Source organism: Anomaloglossus baeobatrachus, chromosome 7 (assembly GCF_048569485.1).
Source record: "Anomaloglossus baeobatrachus isolate aAnoBae1 chromosome 7, aAnoBae1.hap1, whole genome shotgun sequence".
NCBI lineage: Eukaryota > Metazoa > Chordata > Amphibia > Anura > Aromobatidae > Anomaloglossus > Anomaloglossus baeobatrachus.
In genome coordinates this window covers 76,375,927-76,395,890 of record NC_134359.1, presented here as the reverse complement: position 1 = coordinate 76,395,890, position 19,964 = coordinate 76,375,927, and the positions used below count along the sequence as shown (strand labels likewise).

General features: G+C 47.5%; 1 protein-coding gene across 3 annotated transcripts in view; it reads right to left on the bottom strand.

Moving 5' to 3' along the window:
* Positions 1–19,964, bottom strand: part of COL18A1 (collagen type XVIII alpha 1 chain) — a 297,911-nt gene that overhangs the window by 101,593 nt on the left and 176,354 nt on the right. For all 3 annotated transcript variants that reach the window (XM_075317426.1, XM_075317424.1, XM_075317425.1), the window contains one exon: positions 11,991–12,535. In XM_075317426.1, the coding sequence (XP_075173541.1) occupies positions 11,991–12,535 (545 nt within the window). The remainder of the gene's footprint in view (positions 1–11,990; positions 12,536–19,964) is intronic.

Genomic DNA, 19,964 nt, shown 5'->3' with positions numbered 1-19,964 from the left:
AATTGATCTGGTCCCTGCAAGTTATTTAATGATTCCAGTATTAGAGTACAAAACAACATAAGGTCGGGTGAGAGCTTATAGTGTAAAGGGGGCTTTACACGCTACGATATCGTTAATGAATTATCGTCGGGGTCACGTCGTTAGTGACGCACATCCGGCGTCATTAACAATATCGCAGCGTGTGACACTTACCAGCGACCTTAAGCGACCTCAAAAGTGGTGAAAATCGTTCACCATAGAGAGGTCGTCCTAAAACCAAAAATCGGTAATGGTTGATTATCGATGTTGTTCGTCGCTCCTGCGGCAGCACAAATCACTATGTGTGACAAAGCAGGAGCGACGAACGTCTTCTTACCTGCCTCCACCGGCAATGCGGAAGGAAGCAGGTGGGCGGGATGTTATGTCCTGCTCATCTCCGCCCCTCCGCTTTGATTGGCCAGCCACTTAGTGACATCGCGGTGATGCCGAACGCACCTCCCCCTTGAGGGAGGGATTGTTCGGCACACACAGCGACGCCGCCGATTAGGTAAGTGCGTGTGATGCTGCCGTAGCAATAATGTTCGCTACGGGAGCCATCACCAGATATCACATGTGCAATGGGGGCGGGTACTATCGCGCTCGGCATCGCTAGCATCGGCTAGCGATGTCGCAGCGTGCAAAGTACCCCGAACTGTCATATAAGGACAACTCAATACCGAATTTCTGTCTGCCACCAGCTCCTCCTCTCTCCATAGAATTTTAAAAGCACCAGCTGTGACCTGGGAAAATCTGTCTTCAAGAAGTTTCTATGTGCACATGGCGTTTTTCTTTGGTGGATTTTGCCTGGAACCCATCCGGGAAACACTAGCAATTTGCCATAAAGAATGAACATATGCCCAGCGACGTAAAACCTCTTGAGACATCCAATTTTTCCATGTTCAAGAAAAAAGGACTGATTTTTCAAATCAGAATGTGGTCCCAGTGTTATCCGTTCTTTTTGTATGTGGAGAAAAAAAAAAAGTTTCTCCACCTTCGTCATTCTGACAGTCCATGAAAATCCGATCACACTCGGATCCGTTTTTTCCCTAAAGACTTATAGGCTTGCATTGTTAATTTTATTCTCACCGTCGGGTAAAAATAGGACACACCACCAAGACTTTCTGTGAACCACACAGTGCAATCCCAAAATTGTGAATAACTACATAGACTACCACAGGTACAAGTGCTATCCGTGAAAACCATAGTTAGCACTCATGACAATATCGGACATCAGAATGAGCCTAAAGGCCTCTTTACACGCTGCGATCTCGCTAGCAAGATGGCTCGCGTGCGTACCTGCCCCCATCGGTTATGCATCATGGGCAAATCGCTGCCCGTGGCGCACAACATCGCTCAGACCCAATCACACTACTTACCTGCCTAGCGACGTCGCTGTGACCGGCGAACCGCCTCCTTTCTAAGGGGGCAGTCCGTTCGGCGTCACAGCGACATCACTAAGTGGCTGCCCAATAGAAGCGGAGGGGTGGAGATGAGCGGGACGTAACATCCCGCCCCCCTACTTCCTTCCTCATTGCCGGCGGCCACAGGTAAGGGGAGGATCCTCGTTCCTGCGGTGTCACACATAGCAACATCGTACCTGTAGCAGCAACGATATTTGGGTATGGAGCACCGTGTCAACAAGCAACGATAAGGTGAGTATTTTTGCACGTTAGCGGTCGCTCGTACGTGTCACACGCAACAACGCCGCCAACGAGGCTGTATGTGCGTCATGAATTCCGTGATCCACAACGACATCGCGTTAGCGATGTTGTTGCATGTAAAGCGGTCTTAAGAGTATGCTCAAACGAGGATATGACTGGGACGAATGCAATGCGAGAAAATCTTGCATTGCATGCGGACCAATGTTATTCAATGAGGGAGAGCAGATGGTCGGCTTTTTTCTTATCCAGATTCTGGATGAGCGAAAAGTCGAAGCATGCTGCGATTGTCAGCGAGAGACGGATCACTCGCACCCATACAAGTCTATGGGTATGAGAGAAACATCGGACTGCACTCAGATGACATCCGAGTGCAATGTGATAATCACATCAGCTGACAATGAAGGAGATTAATCCCTCCCTCTCCTCCGCATCTGTGATCCGATCGCAGGATAGGATCACCGTTCAATGACACGCTTGCAGCACAGCGGGAGCCGAGGGTCATTAGCATATCGTACCTGTTGCACTCGCATCAGATGCCATACAATCGTGTGAATCCAGCCTAAGAACGATTTTCTGTGCACATGTACCATTTTTCTAAATTCTTTTAAAGGGAACCCATCACCTAGAACATGCGTTCTGACCTATCAGCAGACGCATGTGTGCCCTAATTTCACCTCCCTACCCGTCCCTGTGCTGTAAAATTGTATAATATGAAAGTAATAAAAACGTTTTATTACCTTCATTATTTCCAATCTCTCCTGCGCGCATTGCGGCAGGGCAAGGCGCCACCCATGGGACCAAATACCCTGCTATTTACATAGGAAATATGAAGGTAATAAAACGTTTCTTTTATTTTTTCATACTATACAATTTTACAGCACAGGGATGGGTAGGGAGGTGTAATTAGGGCGCACATGCGTCTGCTCTTAGGTCAGAACGCATATTCTAGGTGACAGGTTCCCTTTAACCACTCCAAACTTTAAGATACCACTGTACAGTCATGGCCGAAATTGCTGGTACCCCTGAAATTGATCTAGAAAATTAACTATTTCTCACAGAAAATTACTGCAATTACACTTGACGCATCTATAAGGGATAAGCAGGTTACCATACAAAGCACCCAACCATATCTACCTAAAATAAAGACTCGAACCACGACTTTATTGCAGGAATGGCCACAGTTTTATTTACCGTATATATGTATACCAAAACTCGTGGCTCAACATGCCACTCAATTGTTACTTAAACCTTATACATATATACCCGTATAACCATACACACCGATAGATCCGTCCGAGAGGCCAACCATCCTTCATAACCCCCCGGCCGTAACCTCCAAACCGGCCCAGAGGACCACCTCGGCCGTAACCACCCGGCCCAAAGGTGAGGGGTAACAACGTTCCATCGTTAATTACCCCTTCCCAGAACCTGCGGGACCTCCGCCCACAAGTTCCCATCCAATCCGAAGCCACTCCCCTTGAGCGACTTCGTACCAACCAACCAACTGTCGGTACTCCCAACCTCTCAGACGGACCTATCCCCCCGCTGTGACAAAACAACTTGGCAAATCAATCTTATATTCTCCAGTCTTTCCTTTTTTTTTTTTTTTTTTATTTTTTACACAATGTTTTCCTCTTTTTCCTTTTTCTTTTTTTTTTTTTTTTTTTTTTGTTTTTTTTTTTTTTTTTGTTTGTTTTTATATACATAACATCAGGGCGGGCGGGTGGGACACAACTTTCCAGCGACGAAAGGGGAGGTAATCAGTCCACCCCCCTCTCTTATACCTCCCACAACCCCCCACCCCTTCCCTGCTCCCCTCCAATCCCCCTACATCTTCCTTCCACCAATCCAATAGCCCTAACTATCCCCTATCCCAGTTCAACCAATTAACCCCTTCCTAACCTTGCACCCTCACGATGGTCATGGGGTCCATTCACCCCTATGGGGCTCACTGCCCTTCTTGACGCATCTATAAGGGATAAGCAGGTTACCATACAAAGCACCCAACCATATCTACCTAAAATAAAGACTCGAACCACGACTTTATTGCAGGAATGGCCACAGTTTTATTTACCGTATATATGTATACCAAAACTCGTGGCTCAACATGCCACTCAATTGTTACTTAAACCTTATACATATATACCCGTATAACCATACACACCGATAGATCCGTCCGAGAGGCCAACCATCCTTCATAACCCCCCGGCCGTAACCTCCAAACCGGCCCAGAGGACCACCTCGGCCGTAACCACCCGGCCCAAAGGTGAGGGGTAACAACGTTCCATCGTTAATTACCCCTTCCCAGAACCTGCGGGACCTCCGCCCACAAGTTCCCATCCAATCCGAAGCCACTCCCCTTGAGCGACTTCGTACCAACCAACCAACTGTCGGTACTCCCAACCTCTCAGACGGACCTATCCCCCCGCCACAGACCGGCCAAGTGACCCCCTTACTTGGCCCGGGCCCCCCACACCCCCAGCGCTTGCTCCAGGCCATCCCTCAAACCCAACATCCATAAATCGAGACCCACCTCGGTCAGATGAACCCCATCTCTCCTCAGATACTGTTCCGTGTCCTCCTCCAATTCTCGATGCCGCACCACCAACCCACCATTTCTCGCCACAAACCTTCCAATTGCCCGGTTCAGCTTGCTCCGAGCCCTATTGATACGGTCCACCGACCTGCCAAAACGCCACTGCGTCCGAGCTATAATGTCCGACCAAACAATGACTATGCCCGGGAACGCCCTCCACAAATGTAACAGGTCCAGCTTTATGTCCCTTTTCAATTCCCTCGCCGACCTTACTCCCAGATCGTTCCCACCCACGTGCAAAATTAACACATCAGGGTCACGATCCATACGGCTAAAGTAAGCCACCTCTGGGCGCACTCTACCCCAGGTCATGCCCCGAATTCCGATCCACTTAACTCGGGCCTCCGACACCGACACTCCGAGCTGCCGACCGTCACGACGCACATCCGCTCGCAACGCTCCCCAATACACGTAGGAGTGCCCGAGGATCCATACAAGGCATGGACCTACAAAATATAAAGAACCACGAATAAAAACAGCAACAGCCAAGTAAATTGTCACATAACCGCATCAACGCAAATCAGGAATCCCCCACTCCTGCAACATCACCTGACCAAGTGAGGCCTAATGTACAAGCGAAACCTGGAAGACTCCCACCTCCCAATCCGCCGGATACAATCCTCATTCAAACCCCACCTGGCGGCTTCCGTTGCCGCCCCAATCCGGAAGGAGTGAGACCCGTACTCACTGGGCTCCTCCCCCACCCGTGCTAAAGCCGTCTTCAGCACCGCAATGAATTGGTAACGCGACAAGGCCAATCCGTCCGCATGCCGCAGGAAAACGCCAGGGTAACCTCCGCGCACCTTTAAGAACTCCGAAACCTGTACCACCGGACACAGTTGGTGCCCCGGTAACGCAAACAACACCACTAAGCGCCCCCGTCCCCTCTGATCCGTCTTCGAAAAACGAAGCCGACATTCCACTCTATCCTCCCCCAGCATTACATCCTCCATCATCAAACCACCCATCGCTTGCTTGGACGGGCTAACCAACTCCCCAATGCGAAAAGCACCAAAAAACGCCAATACAAAAGCTACCGAAAACAACACTCGCTCAAAGGGAGACGAACACAATTCCCCCAAACATCCCACTAAACGCCCCAACAATGGCAATGACACCGGCCGCCTCATGTCACGCGACTGGGCCCCTTTCCGAAAACCCTTCATTGCCTGCCGCACCAGAAAATCCTTAGTCGCGTCCCGAACCCCTTGCATCTGAAATAAGAAGGCCAACGCCGCCAACTTGCCACCAATCACCGAAATGGACCGACCTGCCGAAAAATCCCCACTAATGAACACCAGGACCCCCAACACCCGGCCCTGGTAACCCGACTCCATAAAATCTCCCCTTTCCAACTCCGCCCATTCCTTCCACACCGCCTGATATCGGCACCAAGTAGCCTCAGCCACCGATCTCCTAATCCCCTCAAATGCTACACCGATGCCAGGTCCCACAGCCATTCCGGACAAGGTTCTCCATCCGCGTCCGCTCCCGGCACCAGCTTCCTGAACCTGCAAAACTGAAATCGTGATAGCGCGTCAGCCACCTCATTTCGAATCCCCGGCACGTGCCGGGCCACCACACAAATGTTCAACTCCAAACACCTCAACACCAAGTGCCTCAAATACCCCACAACCGGCGGGGATTTTGCCGACAGCGCATTAATGGAATGCACCACCGCCATGTTGTCACAATGCATGCAAACCCTTCTTCCTGAAAAAACGGGGCCCCATAACTCCACTGCTACAATGATGGGAAACAATTCCAGCAGAGCCAAATTCCTCACCAGACCTGCCTCCACCCAAAGCCGTGGCCACTTTCCAACACACCAGTGCGTCTGAAAAATTGCCCCAAAACCGGTCGCTCCAGCCGCATCCGTGTACAACTCCAACTGGCTATTGGACAAAGCCTCGCTCATCCAAAGGGTCCGACCGTTGTACCGGTCCAAGAACCTCTCCCAAACCAACAAATCCCCTTTCATCACTTTGGTCACTCTGACAAAGTGATTTGGAGCTTTCACCCCCGCGGTTGCACTTGCCAGCCTCCTATTAAAGATCCGCCCCATCGGCATAATGCGACAAGCGAAATTCAATTTTCCAAGCACTGACTGCAAATCCCGCAACCGCACCTTCTTGGCCTGATACAAAACCCGCACCGACGCCTTCAAATCCAGAAGCTTCCCCTCCGGCAATCGGCATTCCATTGCCAGTGTATCAATTTCAATCCCTAAGAAACATAGGGCCGTCGCCGGCCCTTCTGTTTTTTCCTTCGCCAACGGAATACCTAGGCTCCGCGCGATCCGCTCTAACGTGAACAACAACAAGGAGCAGACCGAAGAGCCCGCCGGACCCACGCAAAAGAAGTCATCCAGATAGTGAATCACAGAATGGACTCCTGCCACATCTTTGACTACCCATTCCACAAAAGTACTAAATGCCTCAAAATGAGCACACGAAATGGAACAGCCCATCGGCAGGCAGCGATCAACATAGTATTCACCATCCCACATGCACCCTAAGAGATGAAGGCTCTCTGGATGCACCGGGAGTAAACGAAAAGCTGCTTCCACATCCGCCTTTGCCATCAGGGCCCCCCGCCCGGCAACCCTTACCAGCTCCAAAGCCTTATCAAAAGATACATAAGAAACTGCCGACAACTCTGGCGATATCCCATCATTCACCGACAATCCCGCCGGATAAGATAAATGATGAATGAGCCGAAATTTGTTCGGCTCCTTCTTAGGCACCACCCCAAGGGGGGAAATCCTTAAATTGGAGAATGGCGGGTCCTGGAATGGACCCGCCATCCTCCCCAATTCCACCTCCTTTTGCAGCTTTTCCTTCACCACCGCCGGATGTTCTTTTGCGGACCTCAAATTCCCCGGGCGAAACACCGGCGCCTCAGATTCAAACGGAATCCGAAAACCTTCCGTAAAACCCCTTGCCAACAACTCCGCCGCCCTAACATCCGGATACCTATTTAAATAGGGAAGCATCGCCTCTACTCTCACTGGCGTCCTCCCTCTTTCCAGACCCCTCCCCCGCCTTTCCTTTTCCTTTTTTGAAGCACCTGGCCAAGGGGTGGGACCCTCCACATCCGGAACACTCGTGTTTAAACCGACACGAGGCCCCAAACTTACACTGTCCCTCGTTATACTGCCAACAAGCCCCCTTTTTCTGTCCAGCCGAGGACCCGCCGCTCGCACCCGGGCTCCCGGCACCCCCTCGAAAGGGCTGAGCCGGAGCCGTCATTAACCGCATCCACAAAGAAATATCCTTGTGGCCCCACTGGACACCCTGCCGCAGAGCCTTCCGTTGCCGGAACTGCTCATCATATCTTAGCCACCCTAAACCGCCATACACTCTATACGCCTCCCCAATCGCGTCCATATAACCAAATAGGGCGGAACAATGCTCCGGCTCCTTTTCCCCGATCACGCTGGCTAAGATCGCAAAGGCCTGTAGCCAGTTAGCGAACGTCCTCGGGATCAATCTATACCTTCGTTTTTCTTCATCCTCTTTCTCCTTTTTTGTATCACTGGTTTTCACCTTATCCAAGTTAAACTTCTCCAAGGGAAGCAAGGAAAAAATTTCCACATACTCCCCCTTCCAAATCTTTTCCCTCACCTCCTTCTTCAAGTGAACCCCTAACTGCCCTTCAAAACACACGTAAATTTCACTCCGTGCCCTATCATCCAACCGCACAACCTCATCCTCCTTTTCTTTTTCCTTTTCCGCCTCCTTGCTCGCACCCACGTCAGCCGTCCCACTGGCCGCCGTTCCCGCACCCACCGCCGAGGCAGGGTCCCGCACCGACACCCCGCTCACCGCCGCCTCAGTCTGCACCACCTCCGTGGGGCCCACCCATGCCCCCACCGGAGCCCCGGCCCGGTCCGACTAACCCGCTCCGCCGACAACCCCTGTAACGCCCCCAAAAGTTGCCCCCAAAACTCCGGGCCCGGGAAACCACCCTGCCCGACCACACTCGCCCCTTGAGCCACACTGCCCGCGACGGAACCCCCGCCCCCACTACACACAGCATTAAACATGTCAGTCGTCTGCTCACCAGGCTGCCGTGGAACCGACGCTGGCACAGCCGTACCACGATCGTCCTGCCGCCGTTCTGCCCGACCTGCCGCTGCCGCCGCTCCATCGTCACTGCCGGAATCTGACGTGCTGCCGAAGTCTTCAGGGGGGACCAGCGAGGGGACAGCCTGCACCTGGCGGCCGTCAACCCCCACGGTCACCGCACCCTGCTCCTCCGGGCGCCTCCTGCTCGACCTTTTCCGTTTCTCACGCCGTGGCGCCCTGCCGCCGTCCTTCCTCGCTGTCTCCATGGGCGCCTGCTGCGCTGCTGTGGTTGCCGCCGTCCTCAGTGGGCTCCCTCCCTGCCGACTGCAGGAAGGCCGTGCTGCATCTGACCGTCGCTGGGAACCCCCCCCAGCCCGATCCTTGCTGGCGGGGACCGTGACTGTGGACCTCATCCGTGCCTCCGGGCCACCGTACCCCTCCTCCAAGCTCCTCACGTCGCCGCTCCCCACATCACCCATCCGCCGACCTGTCGCTCTCCCCTGCCGTCTGCAGGGAGTCTCCGTCCGTGATACACCTCGACGAGCGCCACCCCCAGCCGGCACTTCACTGGGGGCTGCTGTGATCGCTGATCCGGTCCTGGACTGTGCTGGCCGCGGACCGGAAGTGGGCCCCGCCGAGGCTCCGCCCACCCCCGACCCGCGGGATCTCCGTCGAGGATTCCTCCCGGCGGCCGGCAGCTCCCCCTGGTCAGATGGAGGGCTCCGCTGTCCCGGAGGGTCCCCGTAGGGGCTCCTAGATCTCTCTCTCCCCCTCCCACTGGGGGAGTAGCGCTCCGGCGGTCGCGCCCGCCGAGCACGTAGCTGCGGTCCGGGCGCAGGAGTAGCAGGCTGTACCGCTCCAGCTCCACAGACCGCCACCAGCTGCTGCCGCAGAACTTCCACGCCGAGGACCTCGGAGGCCCCCCGCACCATCTCTAACAGGGCATGAAGGTCAGTCATAGCAGCAGGCAGCACGTCCTGGGGACACAACTTTCCAGCGACGAAAGGGGAGGTAATCAGTCCACCCCCCTCTCTTATACCTCCCACAACCCCCCACCCCTTCCCTGCTCCCCTCCAATCCCCCTACATCTTCCTTCCACCAATCCAATAGCCCTAACTATCCCCTATCCCAGTTCAACCAATTAACCCCTTCCTAACCTTGCACCCTCACGATGGTCATGGGGTCCATTCACCCCTATGGGGCTCACTGCCCTTCTTGACATGTTTCTTTGTTTTGTATGTAATGGAACACCACAAAAAATATCAGGGAAAAAAAAGGCAAATTTCACACAAAACCCAAAAAATGGTCTGGACAAAATTATTGGCCCCTTCAACTTAATATTTAGCTGCACACGCTTCATTATAAATAACTGCAATCAATGACATCCTAGAACCATAAACAAGCTTCTTCATCTCTCAATGAAATTTTGGACTCTTCTTCTGCAAACTGCTCCCATTTTCTCATATTTGAAGGCATCTTCTCTCAACAGCAATTTTAAGATCTCCCCATAGGTGTTCAATGGGATTTCAAGTCAGATGAATAGCTGGAAACGTCAGAGCTCTCCAGCGCTTTGTTTGTATTCACTTCTGGGGGCTTCTTTAAGTACATTTGGGGTAACTGTCCTGCTGGAAATCCCATGACCTAGGACGCAAACCCAGCTTTCTGACTGGCACTACATTGCGACCTAACATCCTTTGGTAATCTTCAGATTTCATTATGCCTTGCCCACAGTCAAAGCACCCAGAGACAGAGGTAGCAAAACAACCCCAAAACATCTTTGAACCTCCACCATTTAACTGTAGGTATTGTGTTCTTTTTTTTGTAGGCCTCTATCCATTTTCTTTAAATAGAATTATTTGCTTTACCAAAAAGCTCCATCTTGGTCTCATCTGTCCAGAATATGTTTTCCCAGAAAGATTTTGTCTTACGTACATTTTGACAAACTGCAGTTTACTTTTTTATGTCTGTGTCAGAAGTGGGGTCTTCCTGGGTCTCCTGTCAGTGTTTAATTTAATTCACAGGTCAACGGATAGTTCACGGTGACACTGATGTACCCTGAGCCTGCAGGACATCTTGAATTTCTTTGGAACTTGATTTGGGGCGGCTTATCCAGCATACAGACTATCCTGCATTGCAACTTTTCTTCAGTTTTTTCTGCCATCCACATCCAGGAACATTAGCTAAGGTGCCATGGGTTTTAACCTTCTTGATTATGTTGTGAATTGTGGGCAAAGGAACATCAAGATCTCTGGACTTGTAACCTTGACATTGTTAATATTTTTCAACAGTTTAAATTCTCACATCCTCAGCAGTTCTGTTCTTTTTCTGTTCTCCATGTTTAGTGTGGCGCACAGACACACAATGGAAAGATTGAGTCAACTTTTCCCCTTTTTATCTGATTTAAGGTGTGATTTTCATATTGCCCACACGAAGTGAGTTTGAACGAGCGTCACATGCTTGAAACAAATTTGTTTACCCACAATCTTGGAAAGGTGGCAACAACTTTGTTTGGACCATTTTTGGGAATTTTGTGTGAAATTATGTCCAATTTACCTTTTTTTTTCCCCTCAGTTTTTTGTGTTGCTCCAATACACACAAAAGAAATCATGGGCGTAACAAAATATGTAATAGCAATAATTATCTAGGAGAAAAAACTACATTTTCTGTAACAATTTCAAAAGGTGCCAACACTTTCAGCCATGACTGTATGAAAATAAGGGAAAAATAAAAACGTGGCAAAGCGGTCTCAAGAATGACACAGGATATCAAAGAAGATTCTTCAGGAAAAACACTACTGTTGCCTTCCTAAAGCATTCCTATAGCAAAAGCAATGCTGGTATCTCGGCGTCTGAAACACATAGGTTCACTTAAAGTATGTGCACCCAATGTGAGACACAACTTTTCAAAAGAGACAGAACCAAATTGTCTTAAAGGGACCCGTTGGTAGACTTTGGAATGCTAATGGTGCAAGTGCCCAATTATTAGGGTTGCAAAAAAAGTTGCATCTGGGCTCTGGGACCCGAAGGAACCCAATGGCCACAAAAATTTATATTAACATTATAAATTGCATATAGTAGTCAGAAAAAAAGAGGCGGTTAAGAAAAATAGGCATTGGGTCCCAGGAGCATTAAAGCACACTTCTGTATTGGCAAAGGCTCAATTTCATGAAAGAGCACCTAAAATCTGATTATATCATACACTGATAAAATGCCTTGTGACTACAATTCACAATTTGTACAAACAATATATTCACGTACTAAGCCCTAAAATTGATAAAATTGATTATAAAAATCTCCTTTAATAATGTATCAGATCACTAAATATTTATTTAGCCTGGATAACAAATATATACTTTACATTTAAGATAAAATTACATAATCTGCTATACTGTGCTTCAATCAACCTGCCAAAATAATTGGTTAGCTGAATAAGTGACCAAATCTGGTTTAGTTAGGGATCACATATCCATGACTTTAGCCTCGATGAGACTTGATAGGTCTTCATACTTTGATGCCATGTAATATACAAAATGGTTACATCTCCTATATTACAAAGTGCAACCGGAGTTCTTGATTAATGCCAAATTCAAAATTGACTACGTTGTTAACCTGTAATTAAGTTACTAATTTCTATAAAATTATTTACCTGGTAACGGTCAGGATCAGCACCTCCAGCTTGGGCAACAAAAAGTCCAGAACCATCTTCCAGGTCCATCTCATCAGGTGATCTTTCAAACCGAACCCTCTCCACCTCATCACAATTCATGAATAACACGACTTCTTCTTCCTCCACCCCAAGGGCAAAGCGTGTCCAACGGTTAGTTAGTGCTCCAATAGTGAAGGTGGCTGCAGGGTATGATACAGGAGATCCTGGCTCTGAGTAGTAGAAAATAATCTGCTGCTTACCATCTTTGACCTCAGTGAGCTTCACCCCAACGTAGACAATGGACTGTGAAGCATCGGTGATGGAGAACAGTATTCCAGCCTTAGTAGTTGTTGGTTGGATGTGGAACAGAATAGAAAAGTCCCTAAACAAGGGGCTGGGAAGATGGTACTGAGCCACTTGACCTGTGTTGGCATCTTCTCCAAATACATAACCAGGGTTCTTATCAGGTCCAAAGATCTTGGTGATTTGTTCCGGTGGTGGATCTCCAATTAGTTGTAAAAGGCCAACCTCTACAGTTGTTCGGTCTGTAAATAAACACAAAGGAGGGAGAAAATTACAATTAAAAGATAAATTACCAGAATTACTCCAGCTGTATTATGCCTATAATACCACCTGTGAATATGATTATGTACAATGAACCAAAAATGGTTACAGGCATATAAATGTACATCACACGAAAGGTGCAATACAGGAATCTAGATACTTCAACATGTATTGTGTCTAAGAACTATCATTCCCAAAGAGTAATTAGACATGTTATAAACTGTAACATTCAAAAGTTATAGGCACATGAGGAAAAATGCTGAAAAATGAGAATGCTTTCAAAAATACAGTGTAGAAAATGTATATAAGGTATATAAATAAGAATATTTTTTTTATAAATTAATAAAAAATAGAAAGTGAATGAACAAAAAAGAAATCAAATCATAACTAGTGTTGAGCGAGTAGTCATCAACTCGTACTCGCCATGTTGTTATGCAAGTAGCGGACAGCACTCCCTATTAGTTACGAGTAGCGGGCACAATGTAAGTCAATGGGAAATACTCGCTAAGTAGCGAGTAACCCAAAAGCCGTACTTTTTGCGCGAGTAGCGAATAGTACGGCTTTTGGGTTACTCACTACTTAGAGAGTATTTCCCATTGACTTACATTGTGCCCGCTACTCGTAACGAATATGCGAGTAGTGGACAGTACTCGCTAACAGCATAGCAAGTACGAATAGGTAGCTACTCGCTCAACACTAATCATAACCAATATTTGGGTGTGACCACCCTTTGCCTTCAAAACAGCATGAATTCTAGGGACACTTGTCACTTGCACACAGTTTTTCAAGGAACTTGGCAGGGAGCTTGTTCCAAACCTTGGGGAGAACTAACCACAGATCTTCTATGGATGTAAACTGTGAAAATCCTTCTGTCTCTTCATGTAAAGGCTGCTTTACACACTACGACATCATTCAAGCGATCTCGTTTGGGTCACGGAATTTGTGACGCATATCCAGCCGCTTTAGCGATGTCATTGCGTGTGACACGTACGTGCGATCAAAACCGATCGCAAAATCGTTCAAAATCTCTAATCGCTTATATGCTCCCCTATTCCCAATTATTGTTGCTGCTGCATGTACGATGTAGTTCGTCGTTCCTGCGGCAGCACACATCGCTATGTGTGACACCACAGGAACGAGGAACCTCACCTTACCTGCAGCTGCCGGCAATGAGGAAGGAAGGAGGTGGGCGGGATGTTACATCCCGCTCATTTCCGCCCCTCCGCTTCTATTGGGCGGCCGCTTAGTGACGTCGCTGTGACGCCAAACGAACCGCACCCTTAGAAAGGAGGCGGTTCGCCGGTCATAGCGACGTCGCTAGACAGGTAAGTAGTGTGACGGGTCTGAGCGATGTTGTGCGCCACGGGTAGCGATTTGCCCGTGACGCACAACCGATGGGGGCGGGCACGCACACTAGCGATATCGGTAACGATATCGCAGCGTGTAAAGCGGCCTTAATCCTACAGAGAATCTATGATGTTGAGATCAGGGCTATGTGGGGGCCAGATCATCAGATCCAAGACTCCTTGATCCTCTATATGCTGAAAATGGTTCTTAACGACATCATCTGTATAATTGATTTTTTTGTCAGAGTGCAAAATAAATTTGGAGCCAATCAGACGCCCCTCTGATGGTATTGCAAGATGGATATGTATCTGCCTGTACTTCTCAGCATTGAGGACACCATTTATCCTCTTCACATTTCCAACTCTCCCTGCTAAAATTTAGCTTTACATCTGCAAGGAATTTCCATCATTCTTCACTGTTGCTTACAGACACCATCAGCAAACAAACTGTCTTTTCGAGCCAAATATTTTCACATTTTGAGTGACTAGTCCAAAGCACCTGCTGACATTTTTTTCTCCACCCCAATTCCTATGTTTTTGAACATATTTGAGCCACTTGGCCAATATGTATGTTAAAAAAGGTATGGATTTTTGGATGCAATACTTCCATGAAGACCATTTCTGGGCAGCATTCTCTAATTGGTGTACTTGGGTCCAACTGGGTGCTGCCATTTCTGAGCTGATGGCACTGCTGGAAATCTTAAGATTTCAAAGAGAAGCAACGTGATGTGTCTTATTTGCTGCACTAAGTTTCCTTGACCGACATCGGTGTCTACGGTCCTCAATGTTGCCCATTTCTTGGTATCCTCAATGCCAAGAAGTTCTGGCAGATACTTTTCTATCATGCAATATCAGGGGGTATCCGATTGGCTCCAAAACTGTTCTATAGCAAAACAAATATCACTACATCCTCTCAGAAGATCTATGGTGGGTTCATCAAGGTGTTTGGAGCAACCTCCCTTTTTCTTCAAAACTGTGTGCAAGTGTACCTCGACGCATCAATGCAGTTTTGAAGACACCAAATATTGATTCGATTTAGATTTTGTTCATTATTTTATCAATTAATAGAAGTGAAACTATTCACATTTTTCTTTTTGAAAGCATTCTTACTTTGCAGCATTTTTTTCTCGCCTGCCTAAAACATTTCCACAGTACTATAGATATTAAAGAGCAAACTTCATAGAATCATACACAGAGATCGAGGAGAAGGATGCATGGTAGACATCAAAGCTTCTAGTCATCACCCTTTATGGAGCTGAACTATGTGAAAAACTTAAGAAATAGAGATAGCTGATGAGGAAACTTTTAAAAGTGCAAGATAGAAGTCATAATGGCTAGAAATATTAGTTTTATCCATCATGTATAACACTTCACAAATCTTCCAAGATCTTCCAAGAACAAAGAAAAGTTTTTGTATGCAATGAAGCCTGGCAACACTTAGAAGTTGAGATTTTCTTTCAATTCAAAGCCATCATCATCCTCCTACGCTCCCAGTGCCACTTGGGGACACATTATATTTCAGAATACAGTCATTCTTACTAAAGGTTAGTGAACAAGGTGTAATTCTGACCTTTTAAGATTCGCCCTCTAGGACCTACATTATCTTGAGAACATGCAATTTCCCGGGAAAGACCATATCTGTGTAGTTCATGGAAGGTGTGAAAAGTGCATAGTGGAAACAGATCTCATCGAAAATCATGCCAATCTGTTATATAGGTTAAGAAAAAAAAATAACCAGTAACCACCAGCTGTCACAGTAGCCTCTCTAAATGGGACTTGTGGCAGATCCTTGACTTGAGAGTCTTTTCCATTCTTGACTCTCAATACTAAAAGGTGTTTTCCGGTCTTTTGGCAGTTGTAGGGTTAGTATTACTTGCTAGCAAGCAGGCTAATTACCAGCTCAGGTGTTTCCGGTTTGGGAACACTCCTAATCCCTTTATATACCCTCTGTATAGCAGAGGGTGCCGGTTATTCTCTTTGCCATTTGGATGCTGGTCTTGGAGGTTGAAGGAGCTTCTCAAACCCTCTGCTGAAATTACTGGTGTGGATGCTGACTATAGTCTGTTGTTGTGTTCCCCCTTGTCTGTCATCCTTCCCTGGTATGTTGTTTCAGTGCAGCAGCAGAGCTAGCATCCTTCACCTGCCCACTCACTAGCCAGGGACAATTGTAGGGCCTTTCCAGGGCTTCAGGTTACTGCTTGGCGACAGGCGAATAACCTGTATAGGGACTGGCTAGGAGTGCAGGGTACAGCAGCAGGTAAGTGAAAGAGGTGTTGTTCTTCCCTGTCACTATCTGTAGGGCCCACGGTTGTTAAAGTGTTCCCAGTGTACCCCTTGTCTGTCATGGAGTAACCCTGTAGTTGTGTATTTTGGCTCACGCTGGACCATCCCTAGTCCCTGACGTGACACCATCGCATCTGGCACTAAATTTTTCGTATTGGAATAAAGGTGGGATATTACTGTTAAGAGGTAGAGCTCAGGTCATTTTAGCGTTTTGAATTAAAATGAAGACCCCCAAATTAGCAATTTATAAATTCTTCTAATATAAATTTGTAGGCAGAATTTCCCACTAAAATCACCTAAATGTAATTCCTTAATAAAGATTATCTAAAATTAGGGTCTGCTTTTTTTCTGCAAGGGTCCCTATCATAATTGTTATCCATTTGTTCAAGAAATAGTTTACTAAATTTTTATATACAGAAAACTAAATGATTTAGTTGTTTTTTTTTAATTTAAATGCTTTATTTAGAATGTTTCTTAATATTACAAGAATGAGATATCAATCAACAAACAAGCAACAAACAAAGGATTTAGTTTTAATGACTTCTTTTTGCTCTCAGTATATCCTGCAAAATGTCTAGGGTGGTGTCACACACAGCGACGACGACAACGACGTCGCTGCTACGTCACCATTTTCTGTGACGTTGCAGCGACGTCCCGTCGCTGTCGCTGTGTGTAACATCCAGCAACGACCTGGCCCCTACTGTGAGGTCGCCGCTCGTTGCCGAATGTCCAGGTTCATTTTTTGGTCGTCGCTCTCCCGCTGTGACGCACACATCGCTGTGTGTGACAGTGAGAGAGCGACGAAATGAAGCGAGCAGGGAGCAGGAGCCGGCGTCTGGCAGCTGCGGTAAGCTGTAACCACTGTAAACATCGGGTAACCAAGGGAAGACCTTTCCCTGGTTACCCGATATTTACCTTAGTTACCAGCGTCCGCCGCTCTCGCTGCCAGTGTCGGCTCCCTGCTCTCTGCACATGTAGCTGCAGTACACATCGGTTAATTAACCCGATGTGTACTGTAGCTAGGAGAGCAGGGAGCCAGCGCTAAGCAGTGCGCGCGGCTCCCTGCTCTCTGCACATGTAGCACAGCGACGCGTGTCGTTATGATCGCTGCTGTTTCTGCTGTGTTTGACAGCTAAGCAGCGATCATAACAGCGACTTACAAGGTCGATGTTGTGTCACAGAAAATGGTGACATAACAGCGATGTCGTTGTCGCTGTCGCTATGTGTGAACCCAGCTTTACACACTGGACAGAATTTATGGCTGCCCACTTAATGCTGTGAAGTATAATGATACTTTACCGAATAGTTAAGTGGATTAAGCAATGCTAATTGATAACTGGCAAAAGCAGCAGAAAGCATTGATAGATGCATTTATTCCCACCAACATTTTCCTAGATTTCTTTCCATTTTTGTCCCAGGAGATATGCCACTAACAGGGCTTTCATGGGAAAACTGCTCAGCCCGAGGAACAGCTGACATGTTAGCGATTCTCACAACTAAATGCAACTTATCTGTGTATAAAGAGTCTATTACTGGTACAGATGTGCTGTGTACAACCACAACTAATCGTCCTCTTACTGTAACCACTCAGCAATTTCCAAGTGAAATGCCAACATCTCATGCCCATGCTCAGACACTTGCTGCCAAGCAATTTTAATCCAAACTTATAGGGAACCTGTCATCAGATTTGGGGCCTATAAACTGTGGCCACCACCAGTGAGCTCTTATCTATAGTATTCTAACATGCTGTATATAAGAGCCCAGGCCGCTCTGGATAACGTAAAAATCACTTTATAATACTTACCTAAATGGTCGCTGCGGTGGAGTTTGGCCATATGGGCATCTTCGTTCTCCGGTGCCGGCGCCTCCTCTTTCAGCCATCTTCATCCTCCTTCTGAAGTCTGTGTGAATGACACGTCCTATGTCATACACACTCACCGGTCCTGGGCAGGCGCACTACAATACTTTGATCTGCCCTGCTCAGGGAAATGAAAGTACACCTGCGCAGGACCTCCGGCGAGTGTGGATGACGTAGGAGGCCCCATGCACCCCGGCTTTAGAAGAAGGATGACAAAGATGGCCGAAAGAAGAGGTGCCAGAGAATGAAGACGCCCAAATGACCCAACTCCACCGCAGCGACTGTTTAAATATTATTAAGTGATTTTTAAGTTCTACACAGCGGCCTGGGCTCTTATATACAGCATGCTAGAATTCTGTATATAAGAGCCCACTGGTGGTGGCCGCAGCTTATAGGCCCCAAAACTGGTCATAGGTTCTCTTTAACATTAGTAATGGTCATCGTCAAGATGCCATATAGAGTCCATCATGGAAGCACCTAGATCTTGGATTGCTGGCTCTCCACTTCACTCCAATGCCGCTAAAAGCTGGCAGATTGATGTTCTCCATTCATGGAATTGAGAGGTCGCTGTAATTTTCTCCTGTAGTGACTTCCGCATTGCAATTTTGTTTTTTTTTTGTACTACTTTGGGCTCCCTTTGATCCCAACATTTTTATAGCTGTAGCTTAAAAAAGGTCTATGTCATGACATACTACTGTAAATCTCCCTATGTTACCCCTATCTGATAAGAAGTCATACAGAACTTACCAACATTATAATTGGCAAAATTGGGACATCTTCACCATCAATGGCCAAACCACCCATTTGTGGATTTGTCAAACCCGGTCTCTTTTATGACCCCTATACATAGCGGTACTGCAATGTGCATTGAGCAAGACTACATTTTTTTAAGTTTTCCATTTGCTGCAGCACGAGCAGAGTGTGCATAGATTTGTGAAATATTGTCATAACTCCATTGTGACATCCACATATCAAATGGCAGCAAAAATAAAGTAATATTGATCCTGCACTTCACTCCAAATGGAAATGGTACCATAGAGAAATAGAAAAACTGCCATAACACAGGGGCAGGAGGATCTTATGTTTCCCATTTTTTTTTACACCGCCAATGTCTATAAAGCCATTTAGGCCAGTTGATTAAGGATGTGTGTGCACAGATTTGGTGCAGATTGTCGCCCAACATTGCATGTTTATCTAATTTTTTTCCTTGCAGATTTGGTGCAGAAAATCTGCAGCATGTCAATAGTTGGTGTGTTTTTTTCTTGCATTTTTTTTTAGCCCTTCCACCCATTGACTTCAGAAAAAAAAATGCATGGCACCAAAATGCACTTTTTCTTTTGGTGCTTTTTCTATTCATTTTTCTGCCAGAAGGTGCAGATTTGATGCAAAAAAATTCTGCACCAAATCTGCAACATACGCACATAGTTTTAAGGCCACTTAACACGCAACGACATCGCTAACGAGATGTCGTTGGGGTCACGGAATTCGTGACGCACATCTGGCCTCGTTAGCGACGTCGTTGCGTGTGAAACGCAGGAACTACCGTTAAAGATCAAAATTACTCACCATATCGTTGACACGTCGTTCTAATCTCAAATATCGTTGCTGCTGTAGGTACGATGTTGTTAGTTGTTCCTGCGGCAGCACACATCGCTGTGTGTGACACTGCAGGAACGAGGAACAACATCATACCTGCGGCCGCTGGCAATGAGGAAGGAAGGAGGTGGGCGGGATGTTATGGCCGCTCATCTCCGCCCCTCCGCTCCTATTGGGCGGCCGCTTAGTGATGCCGCACGAACCGCCCCCTTAGAAAGGAGGCGGTTCGCCGGCCACAGCGACGTCGCTAGGCAGGTATGTGTGACGGGGAATAACGATATTGTGCGTCACGGGCAGCAATTTGCCCGTGATGCACAACCGACGGGG